Source organism: Carcharhinus amblyrhynchos, chromosome 5, assembly GCF_965287045.1.
Source record: "Carcharhinus amblyrhynchos chromosome 5, sCarAmb.v2.hapA, whole genome shotgun sequence".
Taxonomy (NCBI): domain Eukaryota; kingdom Metazoa; phylum Chordata; class Chondrichthyes; order Carcharhiniformes; family Carcharhinidae; genus Carcharhinus; species Carcharhinus amblyrhynchos.
In genome coordinates, this window is record NC_137328.1 from 49,103,031 (window position 1) to 49,124,556 (window position 21,526).

At 42.0% G+C, this 21,526-nt stretch overlaps 1 protein-coding gene across 5 annotated transcripts in view; it reads left to right on the forward strand.

Annotated features, from left to right (window-relative positions):
• cdc42se2 (CDC42 small effector 2) overlaps positions 1 to 20,747 on the forward strand; it is a 179,583-nt gene extending 158,836 nt beyond the window's left edge. For all 5 annotated transcript variants that reach the window (XM_080189667.1, XM_080189668.1, XM_080189665.1 and 2 more), the window contains 3 exons: positions 4,038 to 4,142; positions 15,344 to 15,464; positions 19,685 to 20,747. In XM_080189667.1, coding sequence (XP_080045793.1) covers positions 4,038 to 4,142; positions 15,344 to 15,445 — 207 coding nt within the window. In that variant the 3' untranslated portion in view covers positions 15,446 to 15,464; positions 19,685 to 20,747. The remainder of the gene's footprint in view (positions 1 to 4,037; positions 4,143 to 15,343; positions 15,465 to 19,684) is intronic.
• The last annotated feature ends 779 nt before the right edge of the window (positions 20,748 to 21,526 follow it).

Consider the following 21,526-nt stretch of genomic DNA (forward strand, 5'->3'; position numbering starts at 1 on the left):
ACAAAGGGATAGGTGAGGGTGTCAGGAGAAGATGACCTGCGACAGGGCTGAGTCGGGCAGTATTACAGAGGTGGACCAGGTGGTTTTAGCAATAGAACAGACCATGTCATTTGAAGCTCATCCCGAGGTCACAGGAAACATACTTTATGAATAGTCTGCTTCAGCCCCAGAGCAAATCTCCCACGGATTAGCACATATCACATAATTGACGTTTTTCCTCCATTAAGATAAATTCCTCACTGTATTCAAGATAGGTAACCAGGTATAATTTTATTAATACCCGTGAAGATGGATTTTTAAGCAAATAATCTTTCTTTAATAAAGAAGTGATGGTGTGTAACCTGATTGAAAATTGCTGAAAATATATTTTTTAAGTACTAAATAGTACCTTCATTGTCATGCGCTGGTCAGTTTCTTAATAAATATGTAATTTTTTTAACATGAAAATACATTTTACAAAATTTTACTACTTTTGTGGACCTAGACAAGAAAAGAGCACAACTTGAAGAGCCTCCCTGAACTTGCGTAATTGGTAGAATCTCGCAGTGTCGATCTGCGGGCTGTCGTGTTTCTGGCTTCTATACACAAACTCCACCAGTCTCTCTCTCTCACACGCAGCATTGGTAAACCATAAGTAGGTTCTATTTACTTAAAGACTAGAACCAGTATATATACACATTACACATGACTTCAACAAAACACTAGGGATACAACAGCACCACTAACAGTAGCCTGCAGGTCACATGTTGCTCTATATCCTGGTTCTTCAATGACATAGGGCCGTCATGTGAATATTCTTTAAGAGATGTGGACAATTTTATGGGCGGGATCTGAGCTAAGTGAATTTAATCTTAAACCGGTGTAAGAGGTTGTGGAAAACGCAAATATATTGAGGTGTAACTTGGGTTTAAAATTCCCCAATCCTTTTGAGCAGCTTTTGTCAATTCCGTCCAGATTGATTGCACAGATGTTTTTGGCTGAAATTCTATTCTCAGTTTTGGTATAAATAGTGAACAAAGGAAGTGTAAAGATGCCTGTTCATCGGTTTAGGGAAAACACAACTCCTCTATTTACAGGTTAAAACCATACAGGGGACTTGAAGCCTTATGCCTACAATCAACTCCTCAGGTGGCTCTGGGTACAGAAGGCCCACACTTACTAGGGTGATATCCCACTCTGCTCCCTGATAGATTCCTTGGGTTATATGGCCTTTGGTTTACCATTACCTCACACAGTTTTGTTGAGGATTTTCATCTCTTGAAATGGCAAGCTTACCTGAAAGGCCAGGACCTCACCGGGCATCAGCCAATTTTGGCAATGCATCCATTTTATTGCTATTTCAATTATGCTGTCTCAATTTTCTGATGGAGAATGTTTTTGTCCAAATACACAGAATTCAGATGCACCACACACTTTCCTGTTTGTAGTCATTGCAGAGGACTGAAAAAAGTCTTTCCACTTTTCTAGAGGCTTATGACAAAGTTCAGAGGAAAGGATAGGAAATGGTATTGTGTATGTAAGGAAATCTCTTACAAAATTATTTGTGAATGGAATCCACAGGTTAAACAGAATAAATACATATTTCCACTTTCAGTGAATAGCTGTGCTTTTATTTCCTGGGCTAGTGTCTCTGTTTTTTAAAAAAAATCCGTATGGAATTCTTCAGTCCAAAATTAAAGGCCTATACACAAGCTTGTCATCTGTACTGCATTTGCACAATTTTTGACAAAGTTTATGATCTGCCCGTTAAGATAGAGTTGAATATAAACTGTAGCAGCCCACAGAGTGACTACTAAGGAAAATGTGCTTTGCTGTGGTAATTATGTGGGTGCAGCAGGGAAATAGTGATGTGGGCTTTGTACGCTTTTTGTTTCTTGCTCTTGGGTCCTTTAATCTTCCTCTGCTGAAAAGGTGGATCTGTGCTGTAATGCACAACTGCCAAAAGATTGTGGAATTCCCCAACCACCCCCAAGTGCCATGGATGCTTGAGCCTTTCCAGCATCCCTACTGTCTTGGTCAGGCCTACTGAGGCTAGATATTACAGCAATTTTGTCCAACATCAGATTGAGAATTAAATCCTCCTGATTTTGATTGCCCTCAGTGCCATACTTGGCTGTCAATTTAACTATGTGGCTGTCAGGGCCAACGCAATATGACAATTAAGCCTGTTGAATCCAGCAAACAGTGTGTTTTACAATCAAATATTGTATGGTTTATGTTACATACATGGAACAATCCATTGACATGACTGTTGGGAGTAGTTCAACAATTTAGAATTATTTATGAAGCTTCTGTTTTCATTGCCCTCCTGATCAGAAATCCCAGGCATTACTGTGAAGACTTGTCGCACCAGGCCATTGACATTCCCCCTCTCCGCTATCGGGAATCAACCATTCAGTATGAACCCCAAACCAGAAAACTGGGTCAGAATTTCAGTAGCACCAAAGAACGATGCCACTTTTCAACACTAAGTGCGATGGGCATGGAATCGTAGAATCCCACAGTGTAGAAGGAGGCCATTCGGCTCATTGAGTATGCACCGATGACAATCCCACCCAGTCTCTATCCCCACAATCATGTGCGCTTACCCTAGCTAGTCCTTCTGACAATAAGGGACGATTTAGTACGGCCAATCGACCTAACCCACACATTGTTGGACTGTGGGAGGAAACCCGGAGCACCCGGAAGAAATCCTCGCAGACGCAGGGAGAACATGCAGACTCCACACAGATGGCAACCCAAGCCAGGAATCGAACCTGTGTCCCTGGTGCTGTGAAGCAGCAGTGCTAACCACTTTGCCACCGTGCCGCCCCATGTGTTTATATGTTGTCTTCTTCCCCGGGACTTCCTTGTCGCCCCGACAGCAACCAGTGCTGCAGCTGGAGAGCTGCACTGGTTTTCTTTCTGCAACTGACACTGGAAAATATATTGGAAGACTCCGCCCAGAGTGTGTAACTGCTTGTCAGAGTTGACTATGAACAGTTGGAAGACAGATTTGGAATTTCATTAGCAAGATTAGTCTTTGTAACCCTGATTTTAACACAGCCTAGCTGGTGTGAACAGGATTGGTGGGATGTTAAGATGGTGATGTGGGGTAATGCACCCTCCTTCCCTGCTGCCCCCTTCCCTGCTCTTTTTATCAAACAGAATTCGGGCACAGGTGGGTTTGCTTATCATTCCAAAGTCAAAGCCCAATAATATTACAATCGCAATTTTAACTTGTGATATGAGGAGGCTCACTTGGCATTGGTGCCTCAGTGAAACTCCAAGATGGGCAATAGTGTGACCAGAAACGTAAGTATTTTGTGAGGAGCAGGTACTCTAGCCTCAAGCTTCCAGCCCTGGCCATCTCAATCTCTCCTCCAGCACTGGTTACTGTTAGGAAGCCTCTCCTCAATGGGACTAACTTTATGTCAAGGGACCATTTCCATGGCTACTCGTTGAGTCCAGCTTCTGCGTAAATACATGTCGCCTCCAACCAGCTTTGTGTTCTTCCTTTTGGCTTTGGAGCAGGGGGAAGGAGGGGTGGGGGAAGGGGAAGGAGAGGCAGTTCAGAATAATGAAAAATGGAGGCCAGGATCAAGCCAGGCTGCGGGCTTTCCAACCTGTCCCAAATGGAGGCTGCAGGTTAAGATCTGGGCTTCTGTGTTGCAGTTCTTTGACAAGGGATCACATCTCAAAGACCCTGTACTGTACCAGCATATGCATCAATACACTAGTAGCCAGTTCCCCGTTAGACACAAACCACACACACAATCAGTGTGCTGGTTTATACACTGTTGTGGTTAAAATGGAAGCCGTTAGTAAGTCAAGGACCATTTAGACTTGGCAGTTCTTCAGTTTCTATAATGGAGCAGAATTTGAACAGAATCCCGGAAACACTTGCCTGTGTTTATTAAGGTGGTGAATGTGTCTCAATGTCGCTGCCTTTTGGAAGCAGGTACAGTAACTATAATGGAAACTGAAACATTCTTCTTGTTGTGGTTGTGAGCTGTGTAATGGGGAGAGAATTCTGACGACCCTCTCTTCTGTTTTAGAAGCGGCGACGGCGGATTGACCGAAGCATGATAGGAGAGCCGACAAACTTTGTTCACACGGCCCATGTAGGATCAGGAGATGTTTTCAATAGTGGAATGAACTCCGTGAGTACAAACAGTTCCCTTTGAAGTAAATATAAAAAAACAGATTGGATAGCTTTGACTTCGGGCTGAAATAGTCCTTTATGTAATCTATCTCGATGTATTTTATTTTTGTCCCTTTCTGTCCTCCACTTCTAATTTTGTCTTACCGTGAAAGCATAGACATGTTCAGGACATGTGTTCCCCATGTGTACTATCACCTCTACAGTAATTCAACAATCTTCCCATTCTTTATACGTGAATGAAGAAATTGAGTGCTGACAGATATTTGTCATAGCCAAATCTGACCCTGCTCTCATCCAATGTCGTAGGAAAAGGATAGGCCATTCAACCACACGGGGCCTGTTTGCCATGGCTGATCGGTACCTCAACGCCATTGCCTGCCTCTGCTCTGTATCCCTTAATCACTTTCCATCAGGGATCACTCTACAGTGATTAGCAGTCAAAATCCTTGTGGATTTCCTCCTCACCTACCTGGTTCTCTAATGTCCTTCAGGGAAGGAAATCTGCCTTCCTTACCCAGTCTGGCCTACACGTGACTCCAGAGCCACAGCAATTTGGTTGACTGTCAGCTACCCTCCAAGGGCAGCTAGAGATGGGCAGTAAATGCTGGCCAGCCAGCGACGCCCATGTCCCACAAATGAATAAACAAAAACTTGCTTGGGATCACTGAGGGCAAGTCTATTATCCTGCCATTTTCCTGAATGTGACCAGTGAAGTTACTGCAGATCACTCAGCTCTGAAAAAGAGTCATACAGACTCTGTTTCTCTCTTCACAGATGCTGCCGGACCTGCTGAACTTTTCCAACATTTCTATTTTATTTCAGACTTCTAGCACCTGCAGTATTTTAATTTTTCCCTTCAGTTAGTTGTATATTGCTCAGTTGCATTCAAAGCAGGATATTTACCAATTCTGCTTTACTCCAATAATTGGGCTAAAATTGTGGTGTAATGCTAGAAATGAGCATCTATGCTAGTTTAATGAAGGCATTAATGTATTTAATCCAACTGGGTTATTGGCTTTTCAGAAAAAAAGAGTGGATCAAAGAATTTAATACAATGCACCACTGTCTTTATCAATACCGGCGCACATTTTCTGGTCCGCGTCACCAGCCCAGCACTCACCACTGACCTCAAGAAGAATTGTCCACAAAATTTAGACAAGCTCTCGTGCTTAGACATCCTCTATTTTAAATGTAAATTTGTATTTGGCACCACTTATAGTGTCCAAAAACAGCACAGGGGACAAGCAGGCTGAACAGCCAGTCAGATTGAAAAATTCTCATAAGCAGGAAGTAAAAAGTAGGGGTTGTCATTCACGTTTTAATCATGGTGCAGAAAGCAATATAGAGATTGGGACTCGCACATGCAATGATGGAGGCACTAGACTACATTAGTTTTCATTGTTTTCAAAATCGTGAATACTTTAAATCCTACTCTTAAGGAAATTACACTCCACACTTTGGAAATATAGCTTTTCTGGGTCCGTAAGTTTACTGCTGTTTTAGCAGTAATTTGAGTTACTAAATTGTTAAAATCACAGTTGCTGCTGATAAAGCAAGACTTGACATCTTCCTTGTTCTTGCAGCAAGAATAAAAGATGGAACTGGTTACGCTTTTAATTGCAATGCAAAGACAGCAACGTGTCACTCTATGAAGGAGCAGGCTGTCTCTGACAGTAGCTTGCAGATTTTCACATGTAACCACATTTGTGCAAATTTCAGTTTTGCCTGGTAATGATGATGAACTCTGACAATTTTTTCTGTCATTGCAACCACAATTTCAAAGCCAGTATCACACCACATTATTTTAAACCAGTTGTAGCACACACAAAAATTATGACATGAAATCAAAATATTTTTAGTGCAACAGGGCTGCATTGCTACTTATCCTCCACATTAATAGAAATCATCTCATGTACCCATTCAGTGTCCAAGTCCCTGCATTTCCATTTTCTTCACCCAGCTATCTAATCTGTTTAAAAATTCCTTCATTTCTGTTTTCTATATAGGTTAATATTGTATCTTTGGTATCAATTTTGTACTAATTGAGATGATACTTTGACAGATTAATTTGGGCTGGATTCAAATGCTTATTCCAAGGGTGAAAGGCCAGTACTACTGAATTTGGATATTATGATTCTCTCCAATAAATTATCTCCCAAGTTTTTTTGTGGCAAAAATGAAAAAGCCTTGGTAAAAATGGAATGGGGCTATAGTTATACAAGCTAAAAGTTCTTGCAGGCTGCAGTGTGCCTCAAAGATTGTGAGAATGACTATATTTTCTGGTGATGTCTAATCACTTTTAAATTCAGTGAGGTTGTGAAGTTTTGGCCTTCAAAGTTTAAGATCTCAGGCCTTTAAAAGCTTTTGCCATGCCCTGTACTAGCATGGCATATATGAACTTTCAGTCAATGCTTTTAAATATTGACACAAACAAGTTGTTAAGGTGGTTGCCACAAATCATCTGACGTTTGTCGTTTGGACTACAAACAGTAGCAGTGAATACCTAATTATATATAGACTATGCAGAAGGAACCTCTCATCCATTTATGGAATTCTCACACCTCTTTGTTTAAGGATGGACTAAACCTAAATTCTATGGAGTTTCCAGACTGCTTGTCTCTCTGTTTCGCACTGGACAAAAGGGAAGATCAAAACTCGGTGGCCACTACTAACTTCTCATTTTATAACAGTGGCCTCCCCCAACTAGACTGGATGTAACCCAGCAGACATGTAAATTGATGATGATTTCAAGGATTTCACCCTTATTACCCCCGGACCCCGCAGATCCGTCAGAAATAACAGTCATCAGCCAGTCCTGAGAACCAGACTCAAACGAGTTGCAAGTCATCAAACAACTGCTGTACTTAACCTATTCCAATTTCAAAGTTCGTCTGAGAACCAATCTCTGAAATATTCAACTACAAGAAATCCTGCAACCTGCTGTGAAGCTTTTGCTTTACAAGATGCTCACTTCAATTTTAAGTCATCAAATCCATTCAAGAAACCACAGGCCTGCAACATGGAAAACCAGAAATCATAAATTAGAAACTCAATCAATCTCTGTATATAGAAGTGCACCACCTTCATCTGTATGCAATCTTGTGTATATATGCTGCCGAGATGTTACATTAATTCCGGGCGGCACGGTAGCACAGTGGTTAGCACTGCTGCTCCACAGCTTCAGGGGCCTGGGTTTGATTCCTGGCTCAGGTCATTGTCTGTGTGGAGTTTGCACATTCTCCTCATGTCTGCATGGGTTTCCTCCAGATGCTCCAGTTTCCTCCCACAGTCCAAAGATGCACGGGTTAGGTTGATTGGCCATGCTAAAAATTTCCCCTTGCTGTCCTGAGATGCGTAGGTTAGAGGGATTAGCGGGTAAAATATGTGGGGATATAGGGGTAGTGCCTGGGTGGGATTGTGTTCGGTGCAGAATCAATGGGCTGAAGAGCCTCTTTCTGCACTGTAGGGTTCTATGATTCTATGATCCATGATAGGATGAGTGTGACAGAATAAATAATCCTCTTCATTTTAAGTTCACAAAAGCTTGCTGCTAAGTTATTTAATTGGCATACACACTCCAAGGGAAAGGAAAGACATGCCTCTTTCCATTCAAAATAAACAAAGACAATGACAGCACGCACGTTCTGTCTGTGACATATGATTGGCAAAATAATTTGAATTAGTATCAGGTTTGGCATATGCGGCGACTGTGAGGAATTAATTTTACATTCACTGCAGCTTTGTAATTGAAAGTCTTCATTGCTCATGCACAAAGGCAGTGACGACGTCATCAATCTGTGAGCTGTAGCTCCCGCTTCACCTGTACCTGATCAATGATGTGAAGCTCAAATACTGCCAGTGAATTCATGGTTGTAATTAGTAAGTTAGCAACCTTGCTGCAACACACATGTCTCTTGGCCCATGCTCCCCTGCCCCGTAACCCTGACGGGAACCCGAAGTATTTTGCAGGGACACTGAGCCCAGTGACATGAGGCTACTCATTTATTCCAGGCTCCAGTTATAGACACTGTCTCTATCCCATCCTTCTGTCCACAAGCAGTGTGCAAAGCTTTTCTAACCAGCTTTAACACTGAATTAAAGGGCATGCATTGCCCCAGTCTGCCAGTTGCTATGTTTCCCATTTTGGTTCAGTCACTGAGATACTGCTGTGGATCTGGTGTGAGAGTTTCTCCCCCTAGAGTTACGACCCCTACAAATGTAATTCGTACAATTAGAAATAAGATGGATAGTTTATAGTCTGAATCAAGCAAAGGCAGTGTTCAATGTAGTCTTATTCCCTGTATCACACAAATGAAAAAGAACATTCACTCCTGAAAAAGCAAAATATACTGCAATCTCTTTTCCCCTAATAAACACCAAACTTCTCAGCCTACATTTCAAATAACAGGAAATGAAAACAGTGGCCAAGTTTCGTTTTGTGGCTTTGCTCGGACTGAACAGTGATCTGAAAACCCTTTGTATTTGTTTCTGATGGCATCTGGATGTGAGTTACGTCTCAGTCAGTGGTTACTGTCAGCTACAATTATAAAGGCTGAGGTGTGACTCAACAGCCACAGCTAAGGCTGCATTGGGCCAATATCGATATTGATAATTGTAAAGGGATGTAGATCAGCATTGTATGTGGCACTGCTCATTTAAATTGGTAAAGTTATAAAGGCTGTGAGCAGTTCTCCCAGCTGTAACTGATACAAGCAGCAATCAATGCCATCAAAACCTGGAGGGTATGATTTAAAATGATAAGGAGGGCGGGGGGAGAAATAGACCCTTACTTTTAAAAGCAGATTTTTTAAAAATAGTTTATCATACTATTCATGTTGTCTGTGCTGGTTTGGCATTGCGGATATTTTTGGAGCATCAGGAACAGCACAGAGTTGTCTCCTAATAAAGGGCTAATATGTAGATAGATAAAAAGCACAGGAGAGAGCTGATGATCCGCACAGCTCTTTCCTAAAAACAGTTATATCCTAAGATTAAACATTGATCATGTGATTGCCTCCTGATTTTTTAATCCAGCTCTATAGGCAGTAAATTTATTTTTGCATCCGGTGCACAGCCGAACACTGCAGAGAACCGCTCCTTCAGGTGGTACTTGTGTTACCGTGGAAATGTTCGTTAATCTGGGGCAGGATTTTACAGTTTTGAGTTGAGTGAGGTCATAAGATCCCATTGTATATGTGAAGGATTACCTCCCATTAAAAACTGTAATACTGTGGAAAACTGGTATCGAGCTAATTACTGTAGGACTGACGGTCACCAATTTGATTTGTGTTGGAAGTATAACGTGCCAATTGTGAACTTAGTGTTTCTTTGCTTCAAATTAGCTGAGGATGTTGATGGTCACCTATTAGCTTTTATTAAATAAAGATCTCAAATCAAGTTTTTTTTTGTATAACAGCTGCTAGCTTAATCCTGTTTGCCATGATAATAGTTATGCTTCCTTTTTTTCTGCTACTTTTAGTTCTGGTATGTTTATGTAGAGTACTGTTTACTCCTTCTGCAAATTATGTTCTATATGAATATGAGGAACTAAAACACTGGTCGTCCCACATTGAAATCTCATTGAGAGTCCCCTCAAATGGCAATACAATTTGATGTGCTTTATTAATGTCACATGTATTAACATACAGTGAAAAGTATTGTTTCGCACGCGCTATACAGACAAAGCATACTGTTCATAGAGAAGAAAACAAGAGTGTGCAGAATGTAGTGTTACAGTCATAGTTAGGGTGTAGAGAAAGATCAACTTAATGTAAGGTAGGTCCATTCAAAATGCTGATGGCATCAGGGAAGAAACTGTTCTTGAGTGGGCTACTACATGACCTCAGACTTTTGTATCTTTTTCCCGCTGGAAGAAGGTGGAAGAGAGAATGTCCAGGGTGCGTGGGTTCCTTAATTATGCTGGCTGCTTTGCCGAGACAGCGGGAAGTATAGACAGAGTCAGTGGATGGAGGCTGATTTGCGTAATGGATTGGGCTACATTCACAACATTTTGTTGGTCCTTGTGGTCTTGGGCAGACCAGGAGCCATACCAAGCTGTGATACAACCAAAAAGAATGCTTTCTATGGTGCATCTGTAAAGTTGGTGAGAGTCGTAGCTGACATGCCAAATTTCCTTAGTCTTCTGAGAAAGTAGAGGCATTGGTGAGCTTTCTTAACTGTAGTATGGGCATGAGGGAACCAGGACAGGTTGTTGGTGATCTGGATACCTAAAAACTTGAAGCTCTCGACCCTTTCTACTTCATTTCCATTGATATAGACAGGGACATGTTCTCCTTTAGGCTTCCTGAAGTCAATGACAATCGCCTTCGTTTTGTTGATATTGAGGGAGAGATTATTGTTGCTGCACCAGTTCACCAAATTCTCTATCTGATTCCTGTACTCTGTCTCATCAGTGTTTGAGATCCGACCCACTACAGTGGTGTCATCAGCAAACTTGAAAATTGAATTGGAGAGGAATTTGGCCGCACAGTCATTGGTGTAAAAAGAGTATAGTAGGGGTTTGAGAATACAGCCTTGTGGGGCACCAGTGTTGAGGATGATCGTGGAGGAGAAGTTGTTGCCCATTCTTACTGATTGTGGTCTGTGAGTTAGGAAGTTCAGGATCCAGTTGCAAAGGGAGGTGCCGAGGCCCAGGCCAGAGAGTTCGGAGATGAGTTTTGTGGGAAGGCTGAGCCATAGTCAATAAGTAGGAGTCTGACATAGGTGTCCTTGTTATCTAGATGTTTCTGGGTTGAGTGCAAGGTCAGGGAGATGGTGTCCACTCTGGACCTGTTGCACTAAGCAAACTGTAGTGGATCCAGGTAGTCCGGGAGGCTGGAATTGATTCGTGCCATGACTAGCCTTTCAAAGCACTTCATAGGCGGCACAGTGGTTAGCACTACTGCTTCACAGCTCCAGGGACCTGGGTTCAATTCCCGCCTCTGGTCACTGTCTGTGTGGTGTTTGCACATTCTCCTCATGTCTGCGTGGGTTTCCTCCCACAGTCCAAAGATATGTGTGTTAGGTTGATTGGCCATGCTAAAAAATTGCCCTTTAGTGTCCTGAGATACATAGATTAGAAGGATTAGTGGGTAAAATATGTAGGGATATGGGGGTAGGGCCTGGATGGGATTGTATTTGGTGCAGACTCGATGGGCCAAAGGGCCTCTTTCTGCACTGTAGGGCTCTACGATTCTATGATTTATAATGATGGATGTCAGAGTCACTAACCGATAGTCATTAAAGCACGCTGCTTGGTTTTTCTTAGGTACTGGGATGTTGGTCATCTGCTTGAAGCAGATAGGGTCCTCAGATTGTTGTAAGTTGTTAGATAAACTACATCATTATGTGCCTCAGCCAAAAAATAAAATCTTTACAATATCTTTATTTCTGTTCTGCCCGGTAAAGTTTTGTCATACTCATAACTTTAAATATCAATCTTGAAGTTTTTGGAACTGTTTCTTATTTTAAATGGACAGTGATGAACTGTTAAGGTAGCCATCAAGAGTCAGATAATCTCAGGTAACAGAGGCTATCTGAAGTTTTTGGAAAGTTCCCAATTGCATCACACTGGGTGAGGACATAATTTATCAAGACAAATGCTATTTGTGGAATTCACACTTGTTTTTGTTTGGAAAGTCACCAAAAACACAAGTCCAGATGTCATCTGAGTTGGAACCCAAACAATAAGGACTGGGCAGAAGCCAATTCATCCCAAGTAACTGTGAAGAACCCATCCATTATCTCATTGTACAGCGATGACTTTCAACTAGGCTAAGAGAATAATACCAAATTTGGTCATGTGACTGAAACTGGCTGAAAACAATGAGTTTTAAGACCTACAAAGACCTGTGCAGGACAGCAGCGGTAACAAAAAGCTGTGTCGTCTTTGCCTCTAAGAAAGCTGCACATCTAAAACGAGCTTCCCAACTTCATTCTAAAACTCCAAAGTCCCTTGTAAAGAAATTGTCTCCTTGATATGAAAACCACAAGTGGCCAGTTTTGTGACCTGCTGCTGCACATTCATCTTTTTGAGGGAATCCTGCAATAAATTGGACGTCCGGCTTCAGCAATTTGGACCCATCTGAACTACAATTCAAGAATGGAAATATACTCCTTTCCTTCTTGAGCCCACAGTGACTGTTCTTCTACTGCAAGCCCAATGCATAAACTGCAAACTATTCTTTTGGTTTACACCTTCTTTAGCTACTTTTTTTGTGTGTGTGGGAGTGATTGACATAGTGTTTAGACTTTCATGTTGAATGTATGAATGATCTTTGTTGAACCGCACAACCGTCTATTGCTGGCTCTTTCAGCTGACCACACACTCCAAGAGCTAAGAATCGCACCTATCTTCTTCTCCAAAAAACACGTTCATTATAAGCAAAACAGGAATGGGCTTGATGATTTCAGTTTATCTCTCCTCCCCTACCCATAACTATGTTATACATTAGGTCTGGCCTTTATTTGTTCCAGTTTGCGCCAGTCCTCAGGCTGTGCAACTTTTGAGTTGTCCCCAAGGAGGTGCTGTAACTTTTTAACCATAAAAAAAATGCTTCAGCTAAAATAGTCATAGGCAGTCTGGGAGTAAGCGACCAGTCATCAAGACATATGTTAGTACATCAGCTGTCAAGTTTAAAACTGATCTGTAAAAAGAACTACGACAATGTCAAGATAAGAAACATAAGAAATAGGAACAGGAGTAGGCCATCTAGCCCTTCGAGCCTGCCCCGCCATTCAATAAGATCATGGCTGATCTGTCGTGGCTCAGTTCCACTTTCCCGCCCTCTCCCCATAACCCTTAATCCCCTTGCCTATCAAAAACCTATCTACCCGCGTCTTAAATAAAGATTCTGTTTCGAGATACATTTCTTTGGTATCTCTTAAAATTCGGTCACAGTTCAAGTATTCAGACGTTGGATTTGTTCTGTGATGAGTAATGTAGCTGAAGCATTTTCAATATTGTCAAAGTACAACTGAAAGTCACTGAAGAACTCGTGCTTCCCTTTTTTCCAATAGAACGTATTAACTGACATGTCAGACGACAAGGGCAGGTCTGAGATTTTTTTAAAATAAATCAGACAGAGCATTTTTCATATTTTGACATGTATTGTCAAATTTCTGTGAAGCCCCAATTAGTTATTAACTTTCAAAGATTTAACAATGAAAAGTCAACAAGTTGATTGTTTTGATCGGGGAGGGGGAAAAAAAGCTCAAGTTAATCACGCTTGGAAAAGTGAGTCAAGATGTTGACCTCAGAGTCCAGTATGAACACAGACACAGCTATAGAATCTCATTCCCTGCGCACTCAAGAAAAACTGCTTTGTTTTTCCTGGCTCGGAAATATGGTACATGATGCCCTCTGCTCTATACAAGACACACATGTACAGGGGTGACGTTGGTTGGTTTTGTCACTGAGGGCTGTGGGAAAAATAACGTGTGAAAATGATGTTCATCCACTATTAGATTTGTAACTCCATTCCTTCTTCCCTTTTTGGATAAAACTTGCTGGGAGTTGATGTTAAATAGTTTTTTCTGAATTTGATTTGTCCTGTGGAGAGCTGAGTGCAGTCTCCACATGGATTTCCAGTTTGTACTCAATGCTTCCTGAGCTGGAAAAATAACCAGTAAATGTGAAGCAGGAGGCACAGCCAAAATTAACTTCCGATCTGTGATTTCATTTTGCCAACAATACGTGGTTCAAAATGGTATCCCTCTGGAAAGCTGCAGCATTTTAGTAAAACATCTCTTACCTCTGGCTGTGACGCATTTTATTTTCTGAGCTTTCAAATTGCAGCTGCCTTTGGCACACTGGACCTAATGATGTTACATACAGAATGAAAATACAGTGGATTGGACCACAGTGCGATGTCAGGATGTGCATTTGCATGTCGTACCTGGGTTTATGTAAGTGACAGGCTAAGCAGTCAGGAGAAGCAGATAAAGGTCTGATGGGAAACAGACCAAGGCTTGCGTCCACATGCTTCCTAACATCTCATTCCAGAGTGCCAAAGCTGAGGCCTGGGAGCAACTGTCTTTCCCCGAGGTTTTTGATCCTGGGAAGAGTGCTTAGCACAGTTGAGATCCTGAAAAGGGAAAATTAAACTTAATGAAACATTGATTCACCAAAAGGGAAATTTCTCACTGCTATTTATTTCGGATGGAAGAAGAGATACAGAATGATTCCGATAGGCTGTTGATCTTTGTAATGCTCGTGGTTAATGGGCAAACGGATTAACTAGGAGTCTAGTCCTTTCCTGGAATGTGACCATTACTGAGAAATCTCAGGTCACAAGATAGTTTCAAGATTTTTTTTGACATCTGCCTCTTTCTCAGAGAAGAGATTAATGTTCCTTTGGTACAGATTTTAACAGCTAGTTTGGTTCTTCTGTGGGTGAAAAAGCTCTGTTAGCAGGAATAACAGAAAAAATGGGAAATCATGTAGTAATGCTTCTTTTGCATTTCTCAAGTTGCTAAAGTTCTGTTTAGCATGTTTGACCGATGGGAAGTTTGATCGTTCAAATTTGGAATGTAAATTTGTGCGTGAATGGTTCGTGACTGCAATATATATTCTTCCCTCAGTAAAAAATACTTGTCTTGATGAGAATGCCTTTTTTATAACAAAATCATATATTTGGTTAATTAATTGCCTCATTAGATATATGCGGATTATCTCCTGTGGTATATGTTCCGAGGTGAACAATGCAGCTTTGAAAGTGAACAGATTATTGCACAAGGTGACTGCACATTCCATTTGTTCATACCCTTGTGAGGAAGTCAAAAAGTCCTTCGATCATCAAAGGGTAAATCAAGCACCAAATAATGTGTCTGAAAGGCAGACATTATCCCCTCAGCACGTTGCCGAATGCATCAGCTTCAAGGCTTCCATTTATCTTCCGCCTCAAAATGACCAATTGTAAGTTCTGGGACTTAAGCAGAGGTTAATGAAATCTCTGGCCTTTTGTGCCATTGATTTCAGCTGTAACCATCAGATGAGAACAAAAGCAGTCAGTCATTGTCTGCTTCACCCTTGCAGTCTGACAATGGAACACTTGCTCAGTAAGAAGTATGTGAAAGTTTTAGTGAGCTCACTGATGGACATCTTCTCACAACACGTGGGGGGTGGGGGACAGATGTGGCGGTCAAGTGTTGTCAAAACTCATCGATTTGCATCTGACCTCTTTCTGTTTTTATCTGTAGGTGAGCTCAATTCAAAACCAAATGCAGTCCAAGGGCGGTTATGCAGGTCCTCCTATCCCAGTCAACGTTCAGATGCAGCTTGTGGACACAAAGGCTGGATAACGTTTAAATAAAACCTGTGGTAAGTGCAAATTTGCGTTTGGCTCCCAGGATGAACATAAATGCCTTATCTAAACAGGGTGGCACACAGCCTGTGAGGAGACGAGAACTGCCCATCACAAACAATTTGAGCTTGATTGTTCAGCAGGATAACTGAGATAAAGGTGTTACACTGAAACGGCAGTGCACGCTCTGAGACATTTTAACAAGCAATTGCTTCAGACTGAACTCAGTCCAATGGGTGTCGACCCAGGGAAATTTTCTAAAGTCTGCTATTTATAATCTTCTTTGAAAGTTCATTTAAGATGTTAAGTTACTGACTTCATGTGCATTGCTTTGTAAGTGGAATTACATTTTATGTAGCTGTGTTCCAAAACTTAACATTGACTCAAAATTGGCTATGGAGCATTTATTCTGAACACCTGTTTATTCTGAACATTTACTCTGAACACTCTTGATATTTTTAAAATGGAATATTATCTTTCTATTGTTATTATTTTTCCCCTTCATCTAATTGTTTGACCACCTCAGCTAAAAGCACAGACTCATTAGATACATACTGGGCACAAAAAAAATTTAGCCTCTCATCTCATTTGATTGGGCATCCTTCAAATGAGAGTGCAGTGAGTCGGCTAGATTTTACGGAAAGACCGTGGCCTTGCCCTCCAACTGAAATGTCCTAGGTGAGCTCACCTCCACTCGGCCAGGTAACCACAACCGTATTTTATGGTCATCAGGCAGTTAATTGTCTGTGGTTGTGGCTTCCACCCCAATGAGGGACGATGTCCTGCCACCAAGACCTTTCTTGTGATGAGATGGCTGGCAGCTCTGTAATGTCACTGGGAGCGTTGGCCACTGTTGGAACTGCAGTCAGTGTAGGTAAATGGTGCAGCCTTGCTAGGGCCAGTCACATGTCCCATTGAGGGTAAGGAGGCAACAGTCAGGAGGCTGGGGTGAGACTTCAAACAAGGGTAGCGCTTTTGACTGGAAGCTCCTCCTGTGGGCACAGGGTGCTGAACAGTGGGGAGCGCATTCAGGCCCATAGCCAAGGCACCAGCATTTACTTGACAACCTTACCATGTGGCATGGGCATCCCGGCCTCTGGTATTTTACCAGCAAGACTGACAGGAGGAGTATTTCTTGAGAGGTATGGTTTCCCCTGCTATCCCACCTGATTTTTGTGTGCCCCCACCCCACATAGACATGCTGTAAACTTAAATTCCTGTGAATGATACAGGCAGACTATTTAAACAAGGAAGTGCCGTTTTTGGAAGTTGTTAGCCTTGGAGTCAGCATTCTGACCTAATCATGCCTTTTTGGGACATTAAAGAATTATAGCACTGATTGATTTATTCACTGCATCTGCCTTCTCAATCAGTCTTAGATGAGCTGCAGTTCTCACCAGGTAAACATTGAAGAGATTAAAGTCATCATTGTTTGCCATGTATTCTCATCACCAGTTTCATTTTCTGCCTCCCTCCCCCGGCCACTGTCTCACGTTGAAATATACTTTCCTCAAATTTAATAGTTTATTCAATCCTGAACTGAGTTCCCAATCCTCCTCATAAGGATGGATTATTTCCACCTTTATAACAGTTCATACGCCTATAACAGCTCACACCTCTATAACAGCTCTCTCTATCCCACTTCAGTCTGTGTCTTGCTAAAAATCTCTTTTGGGATCTTCAGGCTGGATCCCATCTCTCCTGAACTTCAGTTTATTTTGAACACTGCTGTCCATGTTCTAGCCTGCAATGAATGAAATTGGCCATCACATTTGTGCTTGTGTAAATCCTCACCTTCATGTTCTCACCCCCATCCCTACCTCTGTAACCCCCTTTAGTCAGACTGCCCTCCATCCACCCGTCGAGCTACATTTCTAGAATTCTAGCATTTTGTGCATCCTCCTGCCTCCACACCTTCACTCTGCCATTATTGGTCATGCTCCCACGAAACTCTCCAACTTCCTGCACTCCTTCAAGACAGCCCTCTAGAACTTCCTCTTGAATCAAGTTTTTGGTTACTCTTCCTCCTTCGATTCAAGGCATTGAAGTGCCTTGGGGCACGTTTTCACATTAAAGACACTATATAAGTGCTCTTTGTGCTTTCATCTGGAATTCTGTCACTCAATAATTTCTCCTTTACCTTGTCTCACTTCCTACAAAGAAACGGTGTGGTTGTGGATATTTGCAAGGACCCCAGTTATGCTTGTCTTTAAATGGGAAATGTGGAACATTCATGTTTCAGTCCCACTCAGACCCTCTCCCACTATTTGTTTTCCATTAAATCAATGACTATATCGTTGACACTATATGCCCTTGTCTGGATCTGGAAAAATTTATAGATTTTACTTCCAACTTTCACCCCTTTCTCACCTTCAAATGGTCCATTTCAGGAACCTCCCTTCCTTAACCTCCCTATCTTCATTTCTAGTGATAAATTGACCACCAATATTCATTACCAATGCATCAACTCCCACAGCTACCTTGACTACAGCTTCTCACACCCTACTTCCTGTAAGGATTCATCCTATTCTTGAGTTTCTGTACCTGTATGCAACTGTTCTGATGATGCCACCTTTGAAAACAGCATTTCTTACATGTTTGCCTTTTGCCTCAACCAAGATCCCCCCCTCTTCTATCCTGCCCCCTTTCCCTCCCTCCATAACCATGACAGGGCACCTCTTGTCCTCTGTTTTGAACCTGCCTGCCTCTGCATTCAGAACGATCATCTCCTGCCATTTCCACAAACTACAGCATGATGCCACCATGAAATCCATCTCCCCCCTCATCTCTCTGTCTCTCTCTCTCTCTCACAGACACACACACACACACACACACACACACACAATCTGTCTCTCTCACACTCACACACACACACGTTGTGCAGGGATCTCACCCATATGACACATTCGTCCACTCCTTCAATGTCCTGCACCTTCACCTTCTCCTCACTGTCCAAGGCTCCTTTCAGGTGAAGCAGGATTTCACTTGCACTTCCCTTCAATTTGGTCTACTGTATTTGCTTCTGACAATGCCAGCTCCTCCGTGTTGGGGAGACCAAATGCAGACTGGGTGACTGTTTTGCAAGACACTTTCACTCAGTCCACAGATATGACCTCCAGCCTTCTTTTCTCTTGCCATTTTAACACAGCTTCTTGCTCCCATGCCCACATGTCCATCCTTGGCCTGCTGCAATGTTCCAGTGAAGCCCAAGGCAAACTGGAGGAGCAGCACCTTGTATTCTGATTAGTCACATTACAGCTTTCTGGATTCAACATTGAGTTCAATAACCTTAGACTGTGAACTTTCTCCTTCACCTTGACCCCTTTTTTGTCTTTCTTGTCTCAGTGCAATAAACACTCTCCCACAGGGCCACCTGACACTGTTTAGTTTTGCTTTCACTGAGCACTGACCTTTGTTTTCCTATTAACACGTGCTGCTATCTCACCTTTACACCACTATCAGCACCATGTTTTAGTCTTTAATGCTGTCATTCGCACTGCTTTTGTCTTGTGTCCATGTCAGTCTCACCTAAGCTCCCACCTACCTCTGACCTTCTATTCTGCTCCACCTTCTCCACCCATCTCTCCAACTATATAATCCAACACATTTCTACGTGTTCAACTCTGAAGAAGAGACATATGGACTCGAAAAGTTAACTCCCCTTCTCTCGCCACAAATGCTGCCAGGCCTGCTGAGGTTATAAGAACATAAGAAATAGGAGCAGGAGTAGGCCATCTAGCCCTTTGAGCCTGCCCCGCCATTCAATAAGATCATGGCTGATCTGAAGTGGCTCAGTTCCACTTTCCCGCTTTCTCCCCATAACCCTTAATTCCCTTGCCTACCAAAAACCTATCTACCCGCGTCTTAAATATATTTAGCGAGGTAGCAGAGAATTCCAGAGATTCACCACCCTTTGAGTGAAGAAGTTCCTCCTCAACTCTGTTCTAAACTGCCTCCCCCTTATTTTGAGGCTGTGCCCTCTAGTCCTGCTGTCCTTTCTGAGTGGGAAGAATCTCTCTACCCTACCTCTCTACCTCTACCCTAACCATCCCCTTCATTATCCAGCGTTTTCTTTTTTTATTTCAGAATTCGAGCAGCTTCAATGTTTTACTTTTACTACTATATAAATATAAGTTGTTAATGCCCTGACAACTCAATTATTCATCGAATCTGACTAAGGTGTTGATGCTGTGCCAAGTGACACGTACTCACACAACGTCTGCTTTCTTTTCCACAGATTCCCCTGAGTTCATGTGTTTCCTCCTCTCATCCTCCTTTTAACTTTGGTGACTGTTTCTCTGAGTTCTTCACGATGAGAAAGGCCTAACAACAACCCATCACTCATTTCTGTGGCTGTTCTTCGATTGGAGTCTCGTGTTCTGCTCTGAAGATGTTATTATTGAGGTGGCCCTACCTCACCCCCTCAGTGACTTGCATGGATTTGGCCTTTGCCGAAGTTATGGACATAGCTTCTCATATTTTTTTAAAAAGAATACAAATGGAATTTTAGCATGGTCTTCTCTTCAAGGTTTACCAGCACCAGAGCAAAGCATTACCATATATTTTTGAAGTTGTCCATCCTTCTCTAATCATGCAGCATATTTTCCTTTTTTTTGTTGCAGCTTTTTTATCTGTTTGCAATAACAGTTTATTTGTAAGGATGTCTGAAGGTCTGGAACCTGAAAGCACAATTACATTATTGCGCTCCCTCTAAGAAAGTCAGCATGGTAGATGACTGCATGTAATGTAGCTCAGTCCAGTGGCTCACCGATGCCAAAGTATTTGTTGCAGCGGAATGATGATACTATTGCTGACAAGCTTCTAGCCAGCATGCCAGCTTCGCCAAGTGCCCTGCTTCTTTCCTTCCCAAGTCCCATTCCCCTCAGCCTAGCCGCCTGCGTACTTCTACATTTGTTCAATTTATCTAATTCCCAAAAATAAATCAAAGACATTAACTGGCATTTTTTTGTAAGATGGCCTGTGGTAAATGTGCAATTCAGCATACTCCTGCGTTTTATATGGACAGATTTTAAAAAAAAATGCATTTGACCATGAGCAGGGAACTAGACCAGCAGTAATGCAGTGATGTGGTAATGTTCTGCATATCACCCTTTAATTGAATTGCAACGGCTGTTTTATTTTATATAGAAAAATGCCTGGATTCTGAATTTCTAAACCTGCCAGCACCCAAGAGTGCAGCCCACATCAATTTCTGTACAGTTTTGTAGACTTTTCTCTGCAGCTCTTTGGATGAATACTAAACTTTTTACACAAAAAAAAACTTTTTCTGGGAGATTGGAGGGAGGGGAGGGGTTGGGGGGGAGGGGTGGTGGGTCGGGGCGGGGGGGGAAACGATATGGAATTGTGCATGTTGCCAAAGGCAATATTGTGAGCTGTCTGAACAAACTCCAGAGAAAATTCTGTTCAACAGGGTGGCTTTCACTGTCCAGCATAAGAAAGCAAATATCTTGCTCAGGTTTATAAAGGCATATTTTTTTTCTCTCCCATTCCACTCGTGATGTACTAATATTGCACTGTTTCATCATAATTGTGCATGGTTTGGTGATTTTTATTTTTAAAGAGCAGAGCTGCATCAAAACTTTGTTTTCAGTAGGCAAAACATTGGCTTGACTCAAGAACGTACTCTGTGAAATGTGACTCGAGTAATATTTTAAGTAGTTTAAATATTTTAGAGCTAGTATTTTAGTGCCAAATCATCAGAACGCAGAATAATTTGCTCAGTACTGAATTGCAGGAAGCTGTGATAACGTGTGTGTGTAAAGAATAGGGAAACTTTTATTACATGGAGCAGTGCAGTACAAATTGTGACAGAATGTGTGACACCAAGATATAAAGTATTTTTGAACTATGAATGCGTAGTATAATAATTATTTGAATGAATTAGCTGGATACTGTGGCTTGCCTGCCTTTGGGATATGTTGTTATGATTGATCTGAATGCATCCCAGTACTGGTCCTCTAAGCTGTCTGTGGTAAATGTTATGTAAAGGGGTGTGCAAATTGTCATCACTTAGTGCTGCCGTAGCCAAGCCATTAATTGAAATATAATTTATCATTCA